This window comes from Crocodylus siamensis, chromosome 2, assembly GCF_052110815.1.
Source record: "Crocodylus siamensis isolate JL-2025a chromosome 2, ASM5211081v1, whole genome shotgun sequence".
Taxonomy (NCBI): domain Eukaryota; kingdom Metazoa; phylum Chordata; order Crocodylia; family Crocodylidae; genus Crocodylus; species Crocodylus siamensis.
In genome coordinates this window covers 62,760,819-62,780,392 of record NC_143396.1, presented here as the reverse complement: position 1 = coordinate 62,780,392, position 19,574 = coordinate 62,760,819, and the positions used below count along the sequence as shown (strand labels likewise).

The 19,574-nt window shown below is 44.2% G+C and overlaps 1 protein-coding gene across 4 annotated transcripts in view; it reads left to right on the top strand.

Annotated features, from left to right (window-relative positions):
* MTUS1 (microtubule associated scaffold protein 1) overlaps positions 1-19,574 on the top strand; it is a 162,352-nt gene that overhangs the window by 128,770 nt on the left and 14,008 nt on the right. For 3 of the 4 annotated variants that reach the window (XM_090036017.1, XM_090036019.1, XM_090036020.1), the window contains one exon: positions 11,764-11,830. In XM_090036017.1, coding sequence (XP_089892143.1) covers positions 11,764-11,830 — 67 coding nt within the window. Of the gene's footprint in view, positions 1-10,476; positions 10,621-11,763; positions 11,831-19,574 lie in introns of those variants that run through there. The other variant, XM_090036021.1, reaches the window with a different exon arrangement.

Sequence of the window (19,574 nt, the reverse complement as noted above, 5' to 3'; positions counted from 1 at the left end):
TAATACAGGGGTGGGCAAAATGCATCCTGGGGGCTGGATGTGGCCCACCAGGCCATTCTATCTGGCCTGCAGGGCCCCCCCAAAATTAAGAAAATTAATATTAATCTGTCCCTGGCTGCCTGTTACGTGGCCCTCGATGGCTTGCCAAAACTCAGTAAGCAGTCCTCTGCCAGAAATACTTGCCCGTCCCTGCTCTAATAAGATTAGGCAGCATTGTACTGACTGCGTCTGAAATGCTGTAGTTTGGGTTCCAGAAAAAATACCTAATAAAGTCTTTTTGTATAGGGTTTGCAGTGAAACACATTGCGGATAGGTAATTCTGGTTCAGAAGATGCTGGCTGTCCAAATGACCGATACCTTTAAATAGGTGTTAAAGAAATTTAGCACAATTATTTCTAATCCCCGCCACCCCTTTTAGGAAGCTACTAAACTAGTGGACAAATAAGGGAAGGAGGATCTTGTTGGCACAAGGTACCCTTCCTCAGGTCTGCTTCTTTTTATAGAAACCATGTCAATATTCATTTGTGATGGGTATAGATGAGACAACCAAACAGCGTGTTTTGATTTTTATCAGACCTGGGGAATGGTCTTTTCAGGAATGGTACCTGAAAGCTTGTCCAAGATCTCCTCTCCTAATAAAAGGCTACCCCAAAAAATTCTTGCTCTAGCATCAGGGCTGCAACATCACTCAAACTACTGGTGATATAAGAACTTTTAGTACAGGTTTTAATTTTAAACCTGTTTTAAGTAATAAGGCAAGGTATAGTGAAAATAGCTTGCTTTATAAAATGTTCCATTAAAAAAATGGAATAAATAGTATACTGGCAACTCCACCTCCCCCCGAGCAGGTACAATCACTCACCCTGGCAATCTTCAAAAAGCGTCTTGATGCCCACTTTGCTGGGGTCATCTAACCCCAGCAGTCTTTCCTGCCCAAGAGCAGGGGGGCTGGACCTGATGATTTTGTAAGGTCCCATCCAGCCCCTAACATCTATGAATCTATAACTTCAGGGAAGCTTGTTGACTACAAATGCAGCTCCCGAATACCGTGGTGGTTGTGGGACTTCTCTTTAACTAGTGAGCAGTGGTGTTACAGGGGGAGAATGGGACTTACCTCTTCCTCATTCAGTAGGGATAAGTGTAGAAATTAATTACACTCTTGTTCCCTGCAACACCTCCTTGGAATAGCTCTAATAAAAACTTTTTGGTACTGTTAATCCTTGAGGTGGGCAGGAAGATGGTGGTGATGATGATAAACTTTTAAAAGGAACCTGGAGGACATGGATATACCTTACAAAATCTGGCATGGGTTGTGGTTCAGAGAGTTCATTTTTAATGGCACTCTGAAACAAGTTATGTTGGGGATCCTGTAACAAATTTGCTTGCGATTTATATTGAAAACATCTGCTTTCAAACAGGTTTTACAAACAAACAGGAAATATCTAAGCAGTTGTGTTCTGAATTATACTGCTTAACTTCTCTGTCTTCTATACAGAATTAAAGATGGATGGTAGGTTTTGGGTTTTGTGTGTGTGTGTTTTGGGGGGGGGGTTGTTTTGTTTTGTTTTTAATCTTGATCAGATATACTGCTAGTAGGCTGTTAAGGAAATTCACCACAACATATTTGTCTAATGCAACTTTTGACACAAAATCAGTATTCAAATTTGATTGGTATATCATAACATGCAGTTTCATTGTTAGCTTGCCTGAAGGACCCAAATTATCTCCATGTGTCCCAACTTTGGGACCTTAAATTTGTAAGTGCCAGACTTTCATCTGTTTTGTATACAGAACCATTGACAATACTATGTACATGTAGAGCGACAGCAGGTAGAGAGGTATTATTCAGATTGCATAAGTATGGCAAACTAGACAAGTAAATATAATAGACTGCTGCCAGAGGTGGTTCAAGCACCTACTTTGAACGCCTTCAAGAGGAATTTGGATGTTTATCTTGTTGGGATCCTATGACCCCAGCTGGCTTCCTGCCCCTGGGGCAGGGGGCTGGACTCAATGATCTCCCAAGGTCCCTTCCGGCCCTAATGTCTATGAAATCTATTAAGTCTCTAATGTTACTGAATGGCTATTGGAGCAGCCATGAGTCGACATATGTAAGTTGCCTCTAGGTTACAATCAGTTGATGATGAAAATATGGATAACTGAAGTGTGGCTTGCAAAAAATGTGATTTGTTGGTTCCATCTTGTGACCTGTGGCCAGCAGTGTGTCCTGAAGAACAGATGCATTACAATTTGTGATGGTCCATCCTGATACAAGCTACTACTAGGATCAAGATGGCATGTTACATGCTATGGAGCATTATCCATTATGGGTGTACTTTCCTGTTTAAGAAAAGAAAAGTGGGGGTGGGCAGGCTTCAAACCAAGTTCTTGCAAATTGGTGGGTAAGTGGGTAGGTTTATAGACTCAAATCTCAAGAAGTATTTGCAAATAAATGAAACCACAGTTCATTACACCTACCCATAATTTCTCAAATAAACTTTTTTTTTTTTTTTCCTAGTTTAATATTGGGGCTGCAGTGTGACAGCAACACTCATCAGGCTTTCCTTCCTAAGGTTAAATGGTAGAACACCATAAAAACAAGAGTAGATCATTTTAAGTGCTTCCTTTTCTCTGTGCTGATGAATTGGTGTGTTATGTAATCAACTGAAGTGATTAACTCTTACTCTGTTGTAGCACATTTCCCTGTTGAATAAGTGCCCCTCTTTTAAAAGCCATGTTCTAATGTTTTTATATTTAGCTCTGAACACTTTTCACACAGTGATCATAATACTTGAAAAAGGGAAGTGTGTGGTATGTTTCCATTTTACAAATGAATAAATTGAAGAAAGGAGCAAAGGATTTGTTTGCCAAGTAGTATAGTGACTCAGGCAGCAACAGTACCCAGTTCCTCCAGATCGGTACCCCCTTGAGTAGATCAAATTACTGATGTAACTGATTGGTCTGGACTCAAACTTTAAATGTGGTACCGTTCTTTACATGGAAGAGTAATAGTGAGGAAGCATTTAAGGTGTTTCAGGATTCTTGTATTGCAGTTGAGGAATTGAAAAGGATATAGGTTCTTTTTTTTATATATATATATTTTTTTTTTTTATCAGCAGTGACTTATGGACCACAGCTTGGGAACTATTACTGTATAAGTGTTTATGCAAACACATAGTTGTGTAGTTGTATAGCAAAGGGAAGGGGAATGCAACTTGGGCCTATGGGGCGTGGGGAGATGCAAAAGTTGCCATGGCTGTGGCTAGACACTGACAGCAAAGCAGCCAGTACTGCCCTGTGCACTGAAGCTGCTCAAGACATGGAGCTGCCCTGTTATGTATCTATGTGCATGACACTTAACATTAAAGCTAGCAGGTCCCTACCTAAAGAACATTACCTTCTGAGTTAGGTGGAAGGCAGGAAGACATATCTAAGGCAAACTGCTGCAGTTGAAAGGTCCTGATATATTTATGTATTCGTATTGTATAGCTTTTGTTCCATGTTAATATGGCAGGGGGGAATTATTGATTAGGTAGATAGTCATTGATGAAGTATGTTAAAGAAGAAAATGTAAAATAATTTGAAAGGAGACAAAGTAGCTGTGGACAAAAATAGTTAATTTGATTAATCAGTTTTTTAAGGAAGTAGTCGTAAGATAAGCACAGACATTTGGGGAGGTTAAAACAGGTTCAGAATGGCTGCACAGTTTTAAAATTTGCTCATCTTGGTGCAAACCGTACACTTACAGACCCAGTCTCGGTGACTGGCAGTCAGTCTAAGCCTGTAATTGTACAGAAGTTCCATGTACACAAACTGGTCTAAAAATTGCAGAACTTGGTTTAAGATGAACTTGGATCTACATAGTATCAAGCTTTATTTGATTTAAATCAAACTGGTGCATGGAACATCTCTACATTTTTCCCTGTGCTGCCCCAGGGCTGGGGAATCCAAGCAACTGGTCCCAGGCCTGGGGCTGCTCTTTTCACTCTTCACTGCCCCCCCCCCGGCCCGGCCCCGCCCCACAACCCCCGCTCCTCCTGTGCTATTTGTTTGCCCACTGGCCTCTTGCTTTCCCCCCCTCCCCATGACCAGGCAGTCTTCTCAACCCTCAATCCCACATGCCACTTCGGGTACAACCACTTTTATCAGTGTTCACCACTACTGGAGCTGAGCAAGTAAATTCCAATGGGGAGGAGAGGTGGGAGGGGGGTGGGAGTATGTTTGCCTGCAGGTCATGCCTCCCCTACCCCCCTCCCTACCTGCAAGTGCCTGCCCCCCCATGGATTGCATCTCTTCCCCCATACCCTGGAAGACCCCCGATCTTGTCCAGCCTACTGGACCGTTAACTCCCACTGCTGTTCTTCCCATCCTGACTTACCTGATATCAGGCAACCTTTGATCCAGTTTAACCTCCCCCCTAATGCCCCTGAATGTCTGTACTAGGCTCTAATGTTTGTAAATAGAAGTACGTATAGTTCTATAGCTCTTTTTCTAGCAAGAATGCTATAGAGAAAATTGTGATCAGCTCCAGGAGGAGAGATTAAAATGATACATTTGTATATAAAACTGCATGTAGCATAAGGACTACATGAAAAATATAAACTGGCAGTACACTACTTTAAAGCAGAACTATCAAATATGAAGTTACAAATGAGCTGCATAGCTCAGTTCAAACAAGTGTTGCGAGAACCATTATATAATTTCTCATGTATTTCTATATGCCATTTTATATATAACATATATAAAATAATTTTAGCTAAGTTGAGAATTAATGTTTATTATTGCTCATTTTTTATCGTGGCTTTTTAAAAGCAGGCTTGTGGTACTGAGAGAACCCAGATGGGTTTCTCAATAGCCAGGATTCATCTGTAACTTTGCAACTATATTAAGCACCACCACCCCTCAAATTTCCCCAGACCCTCAAAAGGGGTATGAACCCTAAAATCTGATAACAAGCTCATGGAAGACCCCTAGATGTTTTCAGTTTTCTTTTTCTAATCCTGATATGCAGTATTTTAAAAATGTACCACAGTACAGAATACTGTAAGCCTGAATCTCAGTGATGTAGACTTAAGAGCTGAGAACTCACATTCTCTGAAGGATGGAAAACAGCTTTTCCAGATGGGTAACTTCTTAAAAATGTTCAAAGCCGCTCAGAGGCTTGGAATGTCTTTCTGGCAGTCCCAGGGAAGTTGAATGTGTGAGCAAAGTGCAAGTGAGGAGGCCAAGAGTGCATGGTAAGTGGTTTATCGCATCTGTACATAAAATGAATCTTTTCAAAAAGGCCAGACATTACAACATATAAAGGGTAACTTGCTTATTATTTAGGACCATGTTTCCATTTAACAACTTAAAGACAATTTCAAATGAAAATTTATCCTGATTGCAAAAGCAAGAAGTCAAGTGTATTTAGGATTTACAGTGTAAGGTATTTGTAAGTAGTAACACACGTACAATACTAGTTTATTAGGCAACAAACAAAACTAAAACCAGATTACCGTGTCTTTTATGGCTTCTCAAGTAGAAAAGCAAGGTATTGAAGGGATTATAAATTTTTTACATGTAATGAAGGAATGCCACAAAGCAAAATATGACTTGCAGCTCTTGAAATGGAAATATAAGACATATTAAGCATAAAAGTAGGATTTTTTTCATTCCATCATTGGAGCAGAGTAGCTGTTGGCAGTTGCTCCTATTTTTCTCATATAGTTAGTCCTTCTGCCCTGTATTTATAAAAGATCACTAAAAAGGCCTGCTTGCATTCCAGGTTGTTGCAAAAAGGACTGGCTGACAGGAAAAACAAATTGCTAAAGCAGTGCAGGCTACAGATGAACTTCGAAAATCTGAGATTTCACACACATTCGCATTCCAAAGTTCTTAGCCGAGGCACTGTTTCTCTCCCAGTCCAGTCTTGCATTACGTCTGACTGTAGTCAGGTGCACTGAGCTCTGTCCTCCTGGACCTCTGCCCTCAGACTTACCACAGATGAAATATTTAGCACATTTTTAAAACCTGCCCAAATTCTTCTCATGCAGCAAGTACATGAGCGCTGGTCCTGAAGAACAGACACACTATGACAAAGACTTGAACCCCTTTCTTCAAACTTGATATGTCTTCACTGTAGACCTAGCACAGACTCTTATTGCTCCACCCAGCCCCCTGACAATTTTGTCGCTTCCCAGAATCAGGTCTGGAAAACACTGACTTCGGCTGAAATGTGTCTGTTTCCTGTGCTTGAAAAAGGAAGAGACCAGTTTTTTAACTTTCCTACTTGGTCTTGTGATGCAGTGATAATGATGATGTGCCTAGGCCATACCAGTTGCCTTATAAATAATTGTCACACATTTTGGAAAGATGACTACCGGTACTTGTTCCCTCAGTGATTTGAGTAGATAGATCCTTGCTTAAAATGGAATATTTTATTAACACTAGACTTATTTGAAAAAATAAGCAGACCTAAGGATCTGGGTGAAATCTTAGATTTTTGAAGCTCATCAGTAAGCCTGTACTGGATCAGTAGTTTTATTTTTCCTGTCATCCAGTCCTTTTTGGACTGCTCTCAATTTCTAGTCTTAGTTTAAACTTAATCTTGCACAGCACATATATTTTGGGCCAAAATACTATGATGTTGTAGTAATAATAATATGATGTCATATTTTACAGAAATGGAAAACAGCTACTCTAAACGTTATCTCATCTCTGTATTTTTGAATACTATATTCTACATTTATTTTGTAGATTTCCCATATATTCAGGATTAGTTATTTTCAGCACTTTTTCTCTTGCATGTAATACCAAACCATGTGACTGCCATAAATCTAGTTACTAAATTAATCTACATAATAAGCAGGGATCTGGGTTTTCTATTTCCCACAGAAAAATGGAGTAAAACATGGATTTCTCATTTTAGCAGAGAAACCTGCAGATTTTACAGTGTTGCAGCAAGCCCTCTGCAAGCTGGCAGGGTTCCAGCCGGCAACGGGCTAGGAGGGAGCAAGTGGAGGGTGGTCAGGCAGGGGTTGTCATGTGCATGTGCCTGCAAAGCAGCTCCTGCAGATAAGTGGTGGGGGAGGGATTGAGGCAAGGCTTCCCCATAGGGAAGGAGGGAGGGAGTTGGGCAGGGCTGGGGCTTGTGGCCTGGGGCTGCAATGCATGGCTGCAGAGTCCCAGCAGGGAGTGAGACGAGGTCGCAGGTGGCTTGTCCAGGAGGTGGGGGGAGAAGCCGGCTCCCCCACGCCACATGCACTCTTGGGGGGCAGAGGGGCATGTGCCCCCCCCCCCAGATCTGTGCACCGGTAAGTGTTGGGGGTGGGCTGCCCACTGCAGGCTCAGGCTCCCAACTTGTTGCCCTCCCCCAGAGCCTCCACAGCTCAGCAGGTAGGACCTGGTGCTACAGGGCAGAGTGGGGCCACACAGGCTAGCTGCTTGCCACTGCAAGCTCTGTGCTGCCCTGGTGACATGTCCTCTGTGCACATGACTGTGGTGGCACAGGGTTGTGCCCCTCATTGCTGCTGCACGTGGAGAGCCACATTGCCATGGCAGTGCGGGGTTTGTAGCAGCAGCAAGGTTTCCTGCGCAGCCCCACTCTACCCTGCAGTGCTGGGTTGCACCCGCTAGGCTGCAGAGGCCTGGGGGGAGGGCAGGAGTGCAGGGAGCCCTGCCCTGTGCACAGATCTGGGGGCGTAGCTCCCACTGCCCTCTGGGAGTATGTGCAGTTGCAGGGAGTTGCCCCCCTCAGCGAGTGGCAATGCATAGGGGGTGCATGTGCAGCCCCTGTTAGGCCACCCTCCCCATTCAGCCATGGGGCAAGTAGGAGCACCAGTGCCCCCCTCTGTGAGGGCCAGCTGGGGAACGGGGTTGCCAGAAAAAGTGGCGGTGCTGCTTCTGGAAGTGGCCACAGGACTTCCAGAAGCAGCACGCGCCTGCTTCTTGGTGAGCAAGATTGGTGGCAAAGAACTCCCTAGTCAGCGCGACTGGCCCCAGCAGACCCCCCACCCTCCTCCCTGATCACTGACTGGTGACCCCCTACCCTCTTCCCCGATCACCTGCCCTTCCTTGACTTGTGGCACCAGTCACCCATGCCCCCAACCCAAGCCTGCGGCAGGGGAGTGGGGGAGCTGGGCTCCACTCCACTGCAGCAGCCTCAACCTCCTGCCAGGGGCAGAGGGCTGCAGACACTGGTCCCTGGCCCCATGGCCCTGGCAGCTGGAGGCCACCTCTGGTAGGGCTAGGGGAGCAGGGACTATGGGCTGGGAGTGAGGGGCATGAGCAGGGCTGTGGGGGGCCTTTCATATTAATCACGGATTTTAGGGGTTTTATCAGAGAATTTGCATTTTGTTTTGTTATTTAATTGGGGGAGAAAACAGGATCTTTGCTAATAAGTGGGTGCGCAAGAGGTAAGGATTTCTTATTGGAGAATAAGGTAAGGTAAGGATGCTCTTATTGGACCAACTATGTAGCTGCGATCAAGTTAGAGGAGCTTTCGAATGTAAGATTTTTTTTTTTCACATCTCTGATATGTAAGTGCAGTAGTTAGCATTTTACAAATGCCTAGATGCAGAATCCCAAACCTAATGCTATTGTATCTAGAACCCAACTTTTAAATTTGCTTTTTTGATACATTTTGTAGCTACCCTGGCAAATCTCCAGGCCTAAATTGTCTTTTATACACTGAGATACAAACTTCACAAAAAAAGTAAAAGTAGAGGGGGAGCCCAGCCCATACCTCTTTCCTGAAGTTTCATATGAGTAGTATATTTGTAATACTTGACACCTTAATTTGTTCATGGGCTTTTGAAAATTAATGTTCCATAAATCTCTATAATAGTTATTTTAGCTTCTGCGTGTCTGGCAGTGTAATTCTGTTATGGCTGGCTGCAGAAATTTTTTTCCCTTTTAAACAGGCTCCATAAATTTGGGCGTGTAATTTGTACTGTTTATTGCAATTACTGGCTTTTTAGTGGGTTCTTCAGTTTTCTGGAACCTTTTGTGTTTAGCAAAATCCAAGTTCTTGCCTTCATAGGTATGTCTTAAAGCCATAAAAAAATAAAAAACAACCCTGCCCCAGCTAAAAGGATTCTTTTTTTCCCCCTTCAGTGAAAGTAAGCTAAACATAGTGTTCTGCTTTAACACCATTATAAACTCAGTTCTTGCCCTTAAGGAGTGGACAGCTGCTTCATTGTTGTTACTGGATTGGCTAAAAGTGGGTTGTGCTTTGTACTCCAATGTGGGCAGAAGCAGCAAGTGTGGTTGCCACTTGCTAACCAGATGGCAGAGGTAGAAGAGCTTCCCTGCCAGCGGTGCCAGCAGTTCCACTGAGCATTGAAAGGTGGCAGCCCCGCTGCTTTGCTCTAGGGCATTGTTAGAGACTAGTGCAGCGATTCTCAACCTGCGCTTGATTCTCAGTGCTGGGGCCTTTTGAGGTGTGCATCATGAGAGAGCAGGCTTAGGTCATCCCCAGTGCCTTGCCCTGCTTCAAGGTGAGCACTGTAATAGATCTAATTTTTTGTTTTTGAGATTGGAGCTGCTTAATTCACAGAACCACTGCCTTAATGACACCAGGGAACTGAAGCTCATCTGTGTAGGTCAGTGGTTCCCAATCTGTGGCAGGGGTAGCACCAGTGGTATGCAGACAGCCTGCCAGGGGTACATGTTAACAGATTTATTACAATGACTTTATATGACCAAGATTTGCTGGTGGTACTTAAGGTTGTCATTTTAAATTGGTAGTGTGCAATCGGTCGGAGATTTGGGAACCACTGTAGGTCACCAAGAGCTTCCTGGCTCTGCCTCAAAGGGCAGCAGCCTTGGCTTATGGCAGGTGCTGCCACCCAGACAGGTGGCAGTTGGAAGAGTTTAGAGGGTCACTCTTTGGAGAGGTGGCAGACGGGGCTGCCCTGCTGGGGCGGGTTATAGCGTCAGCAAAGGGCAAGGACGTAGGAAGTCGGCTTGGGGTGTGGGGAGGAAAAGGGGGCAAGTAGGGGGCAGAGGAGGAGGAGACCTACTGCCCAGGTGAGCGCTGGGGGAAGGGAACCAGCAGTGTGGCAGGAGCAGCCTGGCCGGCCTGTGCGCTGAGCCGCTCCTGCCTGAGGCCACACAAGGGGCAGTGCGGGAGAGCAGTGCTGCGGCCCCGCGGGATCCGGGCGCCTCCCTGCCCCGTGGCCGCGCGGGGGGGGCCCTACCGTAGTGACTGGTGTAGCAGGTATTCAAAAAAAGTAGATGACCAAGTACGGCTGTGCTGGGGGGGGAGCAGTGCCCCTCCTCCGCCCCCCAGCGCACGGCGCTGCGTCGGCTGAAAATAAACGCCCTTCCCGAGCGTGGGGGCTTCCCCCTCTCCCCGCGCTGGAGTAAGCGGCTGTGGCTCGTGGCTGGGAGGGAGGCCGGGCTGCGGCTTTAAGCGCTCGCTGGCAGCCGGTGCCAATTGCAGAGGCTGCGGCGAGCGCTCCTGCGGGGCGGGGGGGCGGTGCGAGAAGTACGGTAACTGCACCGCGCAGCAGGCTCGCGGCGCGGCCGGGCGGGGGTCGCCCACCTGTGCCCGGGGCGCGGCGCGGCGCGGAGCGGGCGGCCATGGGCTGCTCCAGCAGCAGGACGTGCCTCGCTGCCCCCTGCGCCGCCTCCGGGGTAACTGCGGGGCGGGGCGGGGCGGGGGCCGGGCAGGTGCGCGGGGCGGGGGGCGCCGCCGGCCTCGGCCTTGTGCGGGGGCACGTGGGGGGCCAGGGTCCTGCGTGGGCTGCTTTGTCCCCTCTGCTTTCAGCTGAGCCTCCTTAAGGAGAAGGGGGCTGGTGCCCCTTCCTTCCTCTCTTTTTCCCCTTTCATTACCAACTTCCAAATCTGGCTGGTCCCCTGGCTCCGTGCCAACCGCCTTTGCCCTGTCTGGGCTTTTTGCAAAGACCGCAGCTTTCTCTGAAGTGCCCACCACGCCACCCTCTGGACGCCACCTTCCCACGGGGATGGCCAAGAGGTCCATGCGTCATTCTGCTCAGGACGGGCTCTTCTGCCAAGGTCGTGCCCAATGGAGTACTCACCTGGTGTTGGCATACAGTGCTGTAGGAATAGGTTCTTCCCAGCGGTCAGCCTGCTCCATTGATGCCCATAAGTTCAGTGCAGCATCCCCCACCTCTTCCAGGAGCTCGTGGACTTTGCGCACAAGCAGCTTGCAACTTTTGAGCCTCTTGGAGACTTTTGGGTTGGTGTTGTGACCTTCCCAGATCGCTCCCTCGTACTGGGAGACTGTCCTGTCCCCGTTTAGTGTTGCAGAGGCCCGTTTCAGTGAGGGCGGTCCAGTAAGCCCCGAGGATCCTGCCTTCTACCACTTTTTTCCTTTTAGCTTTGCCCCGTCCCTTTCCCAGCACAGAAGACTTGAGCTGCTTCTAACACAGTTTAGGCTTGTTGACTTTTCGCAGAGCCCATAATCTTAAAGTAAGTATTTGTGCAGCATGGCATAGCCTTAGCCTAACTTGTCCTGTGGGTCAACAGCCAGGGGTACACTCATCCTAAAATTTATGCCTGCTTCCAACATTTCTTCTAGCTAATGGCAGTGTTAGGAAAAAATTGTAAAAAATCGTTTTAAGGAACAACTTCCTTAACGACTGAGGAGCATCCGCCTGTTTGTGGCAGCAAAACTCTCATACCCTGTATGATTCATATGTTGGCTTCTCACTCCCCTCTCCTATTGTTTTTCTACAGATTGCACACAAGGTAATTATTGGCTGGCTGTAAAACACTAATAACTAACGTGGCTTTTTGGGGGGGTTTTTTCCACAGAGGGAGGAAGCGCTGAAACATCATGAAGAGTTATCTCAAGAGCTTGTTAACCTACGAGGAGAACTGGGTAAGGATGCACTTTCCTAATTTTGGGGGAAAGAGGAATGCAGCAAAACTGAAGAGTTGAGAGAGACGGCTATCATGGTATTGTAAAAACAGTCCTGAATTCCCTGGCTGATTTCTGTTCAAATGCTTAAGCAGTGCATTTCTCTGGAGTCTTGACAGCATGACCCTGGGTTCACTGAATTCCTGGCACTGATCTGGGTAAGCTGAGGATGGCCTCCTCAGGAAGCATGTATCTGATGACCAAAACATTCACTTTCTGTGTTATTGTCTGTATATTCATTACTATTTGATGCCTAAATTGTGAATTGTTTCTACAGACATTTGCTGGCAAAGTCCATTAAACAAAGCTGCAAAACTTGGTACATAAATTTTACTAAATTTTACACTTATTTGCCTACAAGTCTGTAAAAGAAAGAAAATAAACAGCAGGAAATGCAATTGGAGTAATAGCATTAAATGCTTAAATCACCCTGGGGGACAGCTATAATGCCGAAGACTAACTGTAAGGCAGAAGGGTTAGTTTGGCCAACTTTAAAGTTGAATTTAACAGGTTTTAATGGTGTCTTTTGGCCTTAATCTTGAAGTGGTATAATCCTGTAATAAACCTATTTTGAAATTAAAATGCAGTGGCAGGTGAAGCAAATAGGGCTCTTCTAGATTGTTTTCATTGTGTTGAGACCCACTGTGGTAGTATTATTAGAACAGAATAACCTATGCTTTGGCGTTTTGTACATGTCATTTATTATTGAAAAGCTAAAAACTTATTTTTATCATGACTTCGAAGTTATGAATACTATCCCTGCCAAACTGAATGGTGTTTATAGGTCTGGTTACATGCAGCTGCTGCACTTAATTTTCAGCTTTATTTTACTGTAGTGATTGATAAGATGGGCATTTGCTGGCAGCCAAGAACAGAGTTATTTGAGCTTGGCTTTTATCCTGGTCCATTGAATCCTACAGCTAATTATCAAGAAAGTCTTTTTCTCTGTGTCAAATGTTTGCATCTAACTTTTAATTTTGTTATATTTTGTTTATGTATTACAAGTCGTAAGATTTAATTTTTTTGACAACAGCTTTCTTGCTTTGTATTGTGCAAAATTGAAAATGAAATGCCTGCTTTGCTTGGTATTTTTCATACAATATAAGTAGGTAGGCCTGATAGTGCTGATGGTTTGATAAGGATATTGGGTATTTTTATCTTTAAAATTTCCATTTTCACTTTTTGCATGGAATTTTAACATGAAGTTGCAGACTTATCAGCTATCGGAGTGAAAAACTTGATGTCTTTCTTTTTTTAACCTTTTTACTGATATATTGCTTAGTTTGGGACTGAGGCTTACACTTAAATACTGTCATGCAAAATGGGAAGCTTAATACTGGCATTTCAGCTTCATTCAAACGGTCCTCTGACAGTCTGCTTAATGTCTAGCAAAAAATATTTTATCCCCCCACCTTGCCCTTTAATCTGTATAGTTGTTCATCCTTCTCTTGCCCTTCAGATTCACATACCTACTGACTTGGCAGTGGTCAACTGTTTTAAAAATGCCTGTTTAATAGGGGTGGTAAAATTAGCTTGGGCACAAGGCCCAAGAGGACCAAAAAGTAGCAAATACATTTTGACCATCTTTGAGGTGTTTTAGTTCAAAAGCACACCACCATTTTCTCTTGTGTATTCAGCTGATTTGGCAAGATTTAGTTAAAGTGCCCCTGCCACCATTTTGAAACATGGGGATGCTGAATACATGTGATGCTGAGACTGCTAGAGTGCTGGATTGAGTACTTGATCCCAGTATGCAGGGCTGGGTGGCCCAAACCCAGTGTTGGGGGCTGGGAGGGGATGGTGGTACATGAGGGTGGGAGAGGGGGCAGCATCAGACCCTTGGGGTCCAATCAGGGTGTATAGGGCTCTCTAGCCCACAGACCAGCCCTGCACTGCTCAGCTGGCTGGTAGGAGCAAAAGGTTGAGCACCACTGTCCTAAAGTATTGGTAAAGCAAGCTGCTTACCTCTAGAAATGATTGTATGGTACTTTCAGTGAAGCTTGCCTTAACAAGGTGTGAGGAGCCTTGGGTCCTGCTCCCTGAATCGGCCACCTGGTCCCAGTGAGCAGAGCCAGGCAAGGGCAAGGCTAGGCCCCAAAAGGCCCAATCCCAGTGCTCAGGGGTAGGAGGGGTTAGCTCCTCGGGTCTGATCCCAGTGTGCAGGAGTGGTGCTTGGCCCCACAGCCTGATCCTTGCATGCAAAGGCAGGGAGGGGAAGATGTCAGGCCTAAAGCCTAATTCTGGTGCATGGGGCTTTGGATTGACCCATGGATTGACCCTGCTTTTCTCATCTGGCCCACGGGGCCAAAAGCTTGAGCACATCTGTTCTAATAATTCTACTGCTGGATACTAAACCACTGTGAGGCTTCTTAGATTACGCTCTGTTGAGCTTAACAAGCAAATTTCTGGGTTCTGTTCTGTTTTTATCCTTTTTCCTGGGGTAATTCTTAGCCTAATTAATGTTTATAAACCCTTTAAAAATTTGGTATGCAGGTGTGTATAGTGATCTTGTTGCTATGATTATCCAAAGTTTGCATAGAATCTTCAGTGATTTCATGTAGAAAATGATAGCTGGATGCTGTTCCTCTTTTTCCAGTTTTTTTGAAGGTTTTGGGAGTAGAAATTCAGCAGCAGTCAAATATTTAACTTGAGCTTCTTTGCAATTCCCAGCCTGAAACCATAAACATTGAAAACTTTGGTCATAAATGTATTCATTTAGAGGTCCCAGAGTAGATGTGTAAACCCTAGTTAGTTAACACCTTGCTTTTTCTGTAGTTGTTTATCAGTACACAAGTGAAATATAGAAACTAGCTTTTTCTTAGCTTGCTAAACCAGTGGGAGCCAACCTTTTTTAGCAGGTGTGTCGCCACTTAGCCCTGCACTCTCCAGGTACCACTCTGATCACCTTCCATGCCCGATCTGGTGCGACGCTTTCTGCTCCTTGCCCTGGTGCACCCTGTCTAGTTTCCTGCTCTTCTTTGTTTCCTGCCGTTCCTGATTTGCTGGATGCCAAACGTAGACTGCCTATAACACTTCTAGCATGTGCCACAGGTTGAACCACCCCACACCATGCGAAATGATGCATGATGGAACAAAGGTGTAATAAACAATTTTACAGGGTTTGAAAAAGCATGCAGCACTTGGAAATCCAAACTTCTGTTTACTCTTTTGTCTGTCCCTGAGTTAAATCTCATCCACTGCAATACTGTGACATAGTAGCAAAATCTGTATGCATTAGCTTTGTAAATGAAGTTCACAAGGATTTTTCTATCTGCTTTGAAGAAATTTGAATATTTTCTGCACAGTGTTATGTCTTGAGTAGCAATTATATCCCTTAAAATTACAGTGGCAATTGTTTTGAACATGGCAAGTGCAGTATTTTGTACTTTTCCTTATTGAATACAGCATTCACTTAAAAATTTACTTTTCTAATTTGTTTTAACAAGCAACTATAAAAGGGATGTTTTTAGAAGCTATTTTTCAGTTAATCATAAAAATAATTGGAAAAATAGGGTTGGAAGGGACCAGAAGAGGTCATCTAGGACAATCCCCTGCTTGTGGTAGGTTCTTTTTTGTCTAAACCATCCAGCCTGGTGCTAGTCTAACTTGCTCTTAAACTTTCAGGGATGGTGATTTCACAACCTCTCTAGGTAATCTATTCTAGTACTTAACTGCCTTCATGGTAAGACAGTTTTTCTTAATAATATACAACCTAATTTTCCCTCATTGTAATTTCATAACATTGCTCCTTGTCCTCTTTTGTGCAGCCACAGTGAATAGTCTATAGTCCAGTGTTTCTCAATCAGTGTGCTGTGGCATAGAAGTGTGCCTTCAGAAATAAACAGGTGTGCCATGGAATTTTGCCATGGCAATGAGCTGCAATAAGTATCAGGATGGGGAATGCCTTAACAGGTGTGCAGCAGAGAAGTGTTATTAATGTAAATGTGCCTCAGGCTGGAAAAGGTTGGGAAACACTGCTGTAGTCTGTCACCATTCTCTTTTGTAATGACTTTTTCTGGTATTGGGAGACTGTTATCAAATCTTTCCATCTCTTTTCTGGATTAAATAATTCCAGTTTCTCCAACTTTTCTTTGAAGTTGTGCTTCCTAAACCGCTGATCATTTTTTGATCTCCTCTGGACTCTCTAATTTGCCCACATCATCTTTCTTGAAGGAGGATGCCCAAAACTTACCTAGTACTCCTCATGAGGGCTTGCCAGAATTCAGTAGAGTGGAAGAATCACTTCTGTGACTTGTATGTAACGCTCCTGTTAACACATCCCGGTATGTTGGCTTTTTTTGCAACTCATGCTGCTTGTGGTCCACTATAGCTCCTGGGTCCTTTTGATCATTCTGTTGTAAATGATTGAAGCATTTAATCATTCAGTGCAGTGCTTTGTACTTGACCTTACTGAATTTCATCCAGTTAACTTCAGGTCATTTCTCCAACTTATCAAGATCATTTTGAACCCTAGGTTTCTCTTCCAAAATGTCTGCTACACCACCCAGAATAGCATCATCTGAAAATATGTAAAGTTTCTGCCCTCTTTAAAAAAAGGGCAGGGTACAAGACAGAAATCTGTTTTGTTAATGTGTACAGTACCTCTATTTAATTCTGCAAAGTACTCTTTAAAACAACCATCATTATGTGATGCCTAATTTATTGAAACCGCTTAAAAAACACACTATAGATTAATGTGAACTTTGCTGTTAATGTCTGCTGACATGTTTAACATATGGACATGGCAGAGGTATGCTTAAATAGCTTTATTAGCTGTTGGTTTAAATGAGATTTTTGTGGCTTCTAATTTGCCAGGCGCTACAAAGTAAGTTGGGGGGAGGCGGGAGTTATCCCATGTTGGGCAAAAGTGTACTGATAGGATTGCTGTTCAAGAGAGCAAAAGCCATGAACTCCTGGTGTTGTTCTGACACCTCTACATTGAACATTTGCCTATTTACAAATAATCAAATCTGGTACTAGCCAACCTGTCTCATCATGGATCCTGGTTTTCACTGATTCAATCCAAAAATTGGGATTTTTTTTATCAGAGAAAACCAGGTTCTCTGCTCATTGTAGCAGACCAGCCAAGAATATGAACTTCAGGTTTAACATTTTACTGCCAGTAGTCTTGTTATTAGCTCAGTGACAAAAGTAGCTTTAACTTATTTTATAGAAACTTCAGTATAAAGCACTCCTTTTACTAAGCATGAACAAGAAGTTTTTTTTAAAATGCATGAAAAATGTAGTTATTTGACATTGAACCAAATAGTTTAATATTTAATAATAATGTATTAATAATTATTTAAATGAAAAAAAGCTTCCAATAGACCTGAGGTGTCCCAAGGAAGGTAAAAATAAATCTTCCCAGAAAATAGAGAAAGTAAATAAGAGGCCTATCACAAAACTGTTGATGTTAAATGCTTGCAATTTGTAATTGATCTTCACTCATCTCCCACAAAATACTGCTAAAATATTCTTCATTCTTGTGCTGGCATTCGGTTGCTGGTATCCTGCATTAAGGAGCTCTTTGTCATTACCATGATACGGTGAGAGGTGCTCAATCTCATGGGCCTTGCATAGATAAATGCTTATAAATGATCTTTACAGTCTCTTGGGGATAACTATTTTATTGTGTTTGAGTTAGTAAATTGACCATTTTAACCCTTAATTAAATCCAGTTAATCTATTGTATTAAACCGGGGTGGGTAATGTTTTTTGGCTAAAGTGCCGAAAAATACCACAATGCCTACCTCGGAAGGTGCCGGAGTGCTGGCATAGCAGAAAAACAAAATGAGGGCAAGGGGTAAATGGCAGGATGCCCTGCTTGTGCCCCTGCCCCCCAGCCCGGGCTCTGCGGTTGCTAGCAGCTACACCGGTTCTGGGGCCTGTCTGTGAGCTAGGTTGAGCCCTGGGGCCTGGCAGCACTGTCAGACCCCACTGTGCCAGGATTGGACCCTTGGGACCTGGCACTACACCCTCCTGCCCCCTGTGCCCTGGGATTGGGTACTAGGGACATGGCACTGTGCCTGACATGCCAGGATTGGGCCCTGGGACTCAGCTCTGTGTGCTGGGTTTGGGTGCTGGACTCTGTGCACAGGACTCCCCACACATTTGGAGATTTGGTAGTGGGAGAGGAGTGCTACTTCTCCCCTGCCACCAGACTTCTAGAGACATGCGGAGCCCTGTGGACTGGATGACATATTGTCATGGGCTGGATTTGGCCCGTAGGCTAAAGGCTGATTTTAATAGATTACACGGGGAGCCTGAAACCTGACATACTTAGGCAGTGTTTCTCCAGACTTGCCAGTTGACAATCCTTTAATTGCATTGTAAAATTTTTCTCATCATTACATCCACTATAAAAGCAGGAGTAAAAAAAGCAAATCTGATAATAACAGTCTCTAACATGTGAATGCTTGTGAGAAGCTTTGAGTTTTGAAGTTTCAGCATGTAAGGAACAGGCGAAGAATTTTTTTTATTTTAGAAGGTTTTACAACTTTCAATTTCAAGCATCCCACAGGGGGGAGGGGGAGGCATGACTCGTTGGTTGAGAAGCAGTTTTCCAAGGCAATAGGCAAATCAACAGGCCTTTATACCCAGTGGGGGTGAAGCCATAAGGAAGTAGTTCCTGGCAAAATTTTAGAGAAGGTCCATAGTAAACAAAGAAGGAGTTCCATGTTGTTGAGCTTCCTGTTTCATGTCTTAACAAGTCTTTCCTTGGGAAGAGAGGACCTCTGAATAGTTGCACGTCCCTTCTGGGGATGACAATACTAAGCAAGCATTTGAGTTACTTTTTGAGTGTCTTGAGAAGCAAGGAGGCAAGGAGATGAGTTGATCATGCTTATGTGCTTGATTCAAGGCATGGTTGAAGGAGAAGGGTGCTCAGGCTATCCTGACTTACAAAAGATATGGAGTGGAGTGGGAGTCATCTACCTTGCACTATGCCATTCTTCCTTGGGAGGCATAAACTGCTGAGTTCCCCATGCCGAGTCTGAGAGAATGATATGGGGACTGGAAGTTTGGCTGAGCTCTTCTGTCCAGCCCTGTTCTTAAATCTTCCAGACATCGCTCACGTAGTGTGTGGTGTTGCAACAGGGTGTCATGAGTTCTGCTCATCTAGAATGCTCCTTCTTGGTTACCATCCTGCCACACTTCCAGAATCTTTCTATTAAACATAAGTGAGATGGGGATGGCACTTTGTTAAACCTGAAATTAATTTTATGGGACCAAAAAAGCGGTATTTCTTTGCCAAATTTCAAAGTCCTTCTGCAAACAGAGTAGATGTTAGCATTACAAGAGTCCCTTACAATGGGAAGATGTAAAATAGCCTAAATATTGTAATACTTTCTCCATACTAAATGCATTGAGGGGCAGAGTGCAAGGTGAGTGGCTGCTGCAAAGTGGCAGAAAATGCTATTGGACCTAACTGAAAGGTGCAGTCAATTTACTTGTACTTGCTAAATATAGTGCTTCTTATAGTAAGAAGCATAGTTTGAAGGCTTGAAATAGTGCTTGAGTGCTGCAATCTCAAGTGAAGTGACTTAATGGGTAAGTGGAAAGTATTTCTTTGATCTCTGGCTTTTGTGCCATTTATCTCTTGTGCCTGTTCTCTGAATTTGTAACCTTGCTTAGTTCAACTTCCATTAAATGTAACGGCAGCATGGTTGAAATATGGATCTGTGGAGGGAAGTGCTTTTATTGTAGA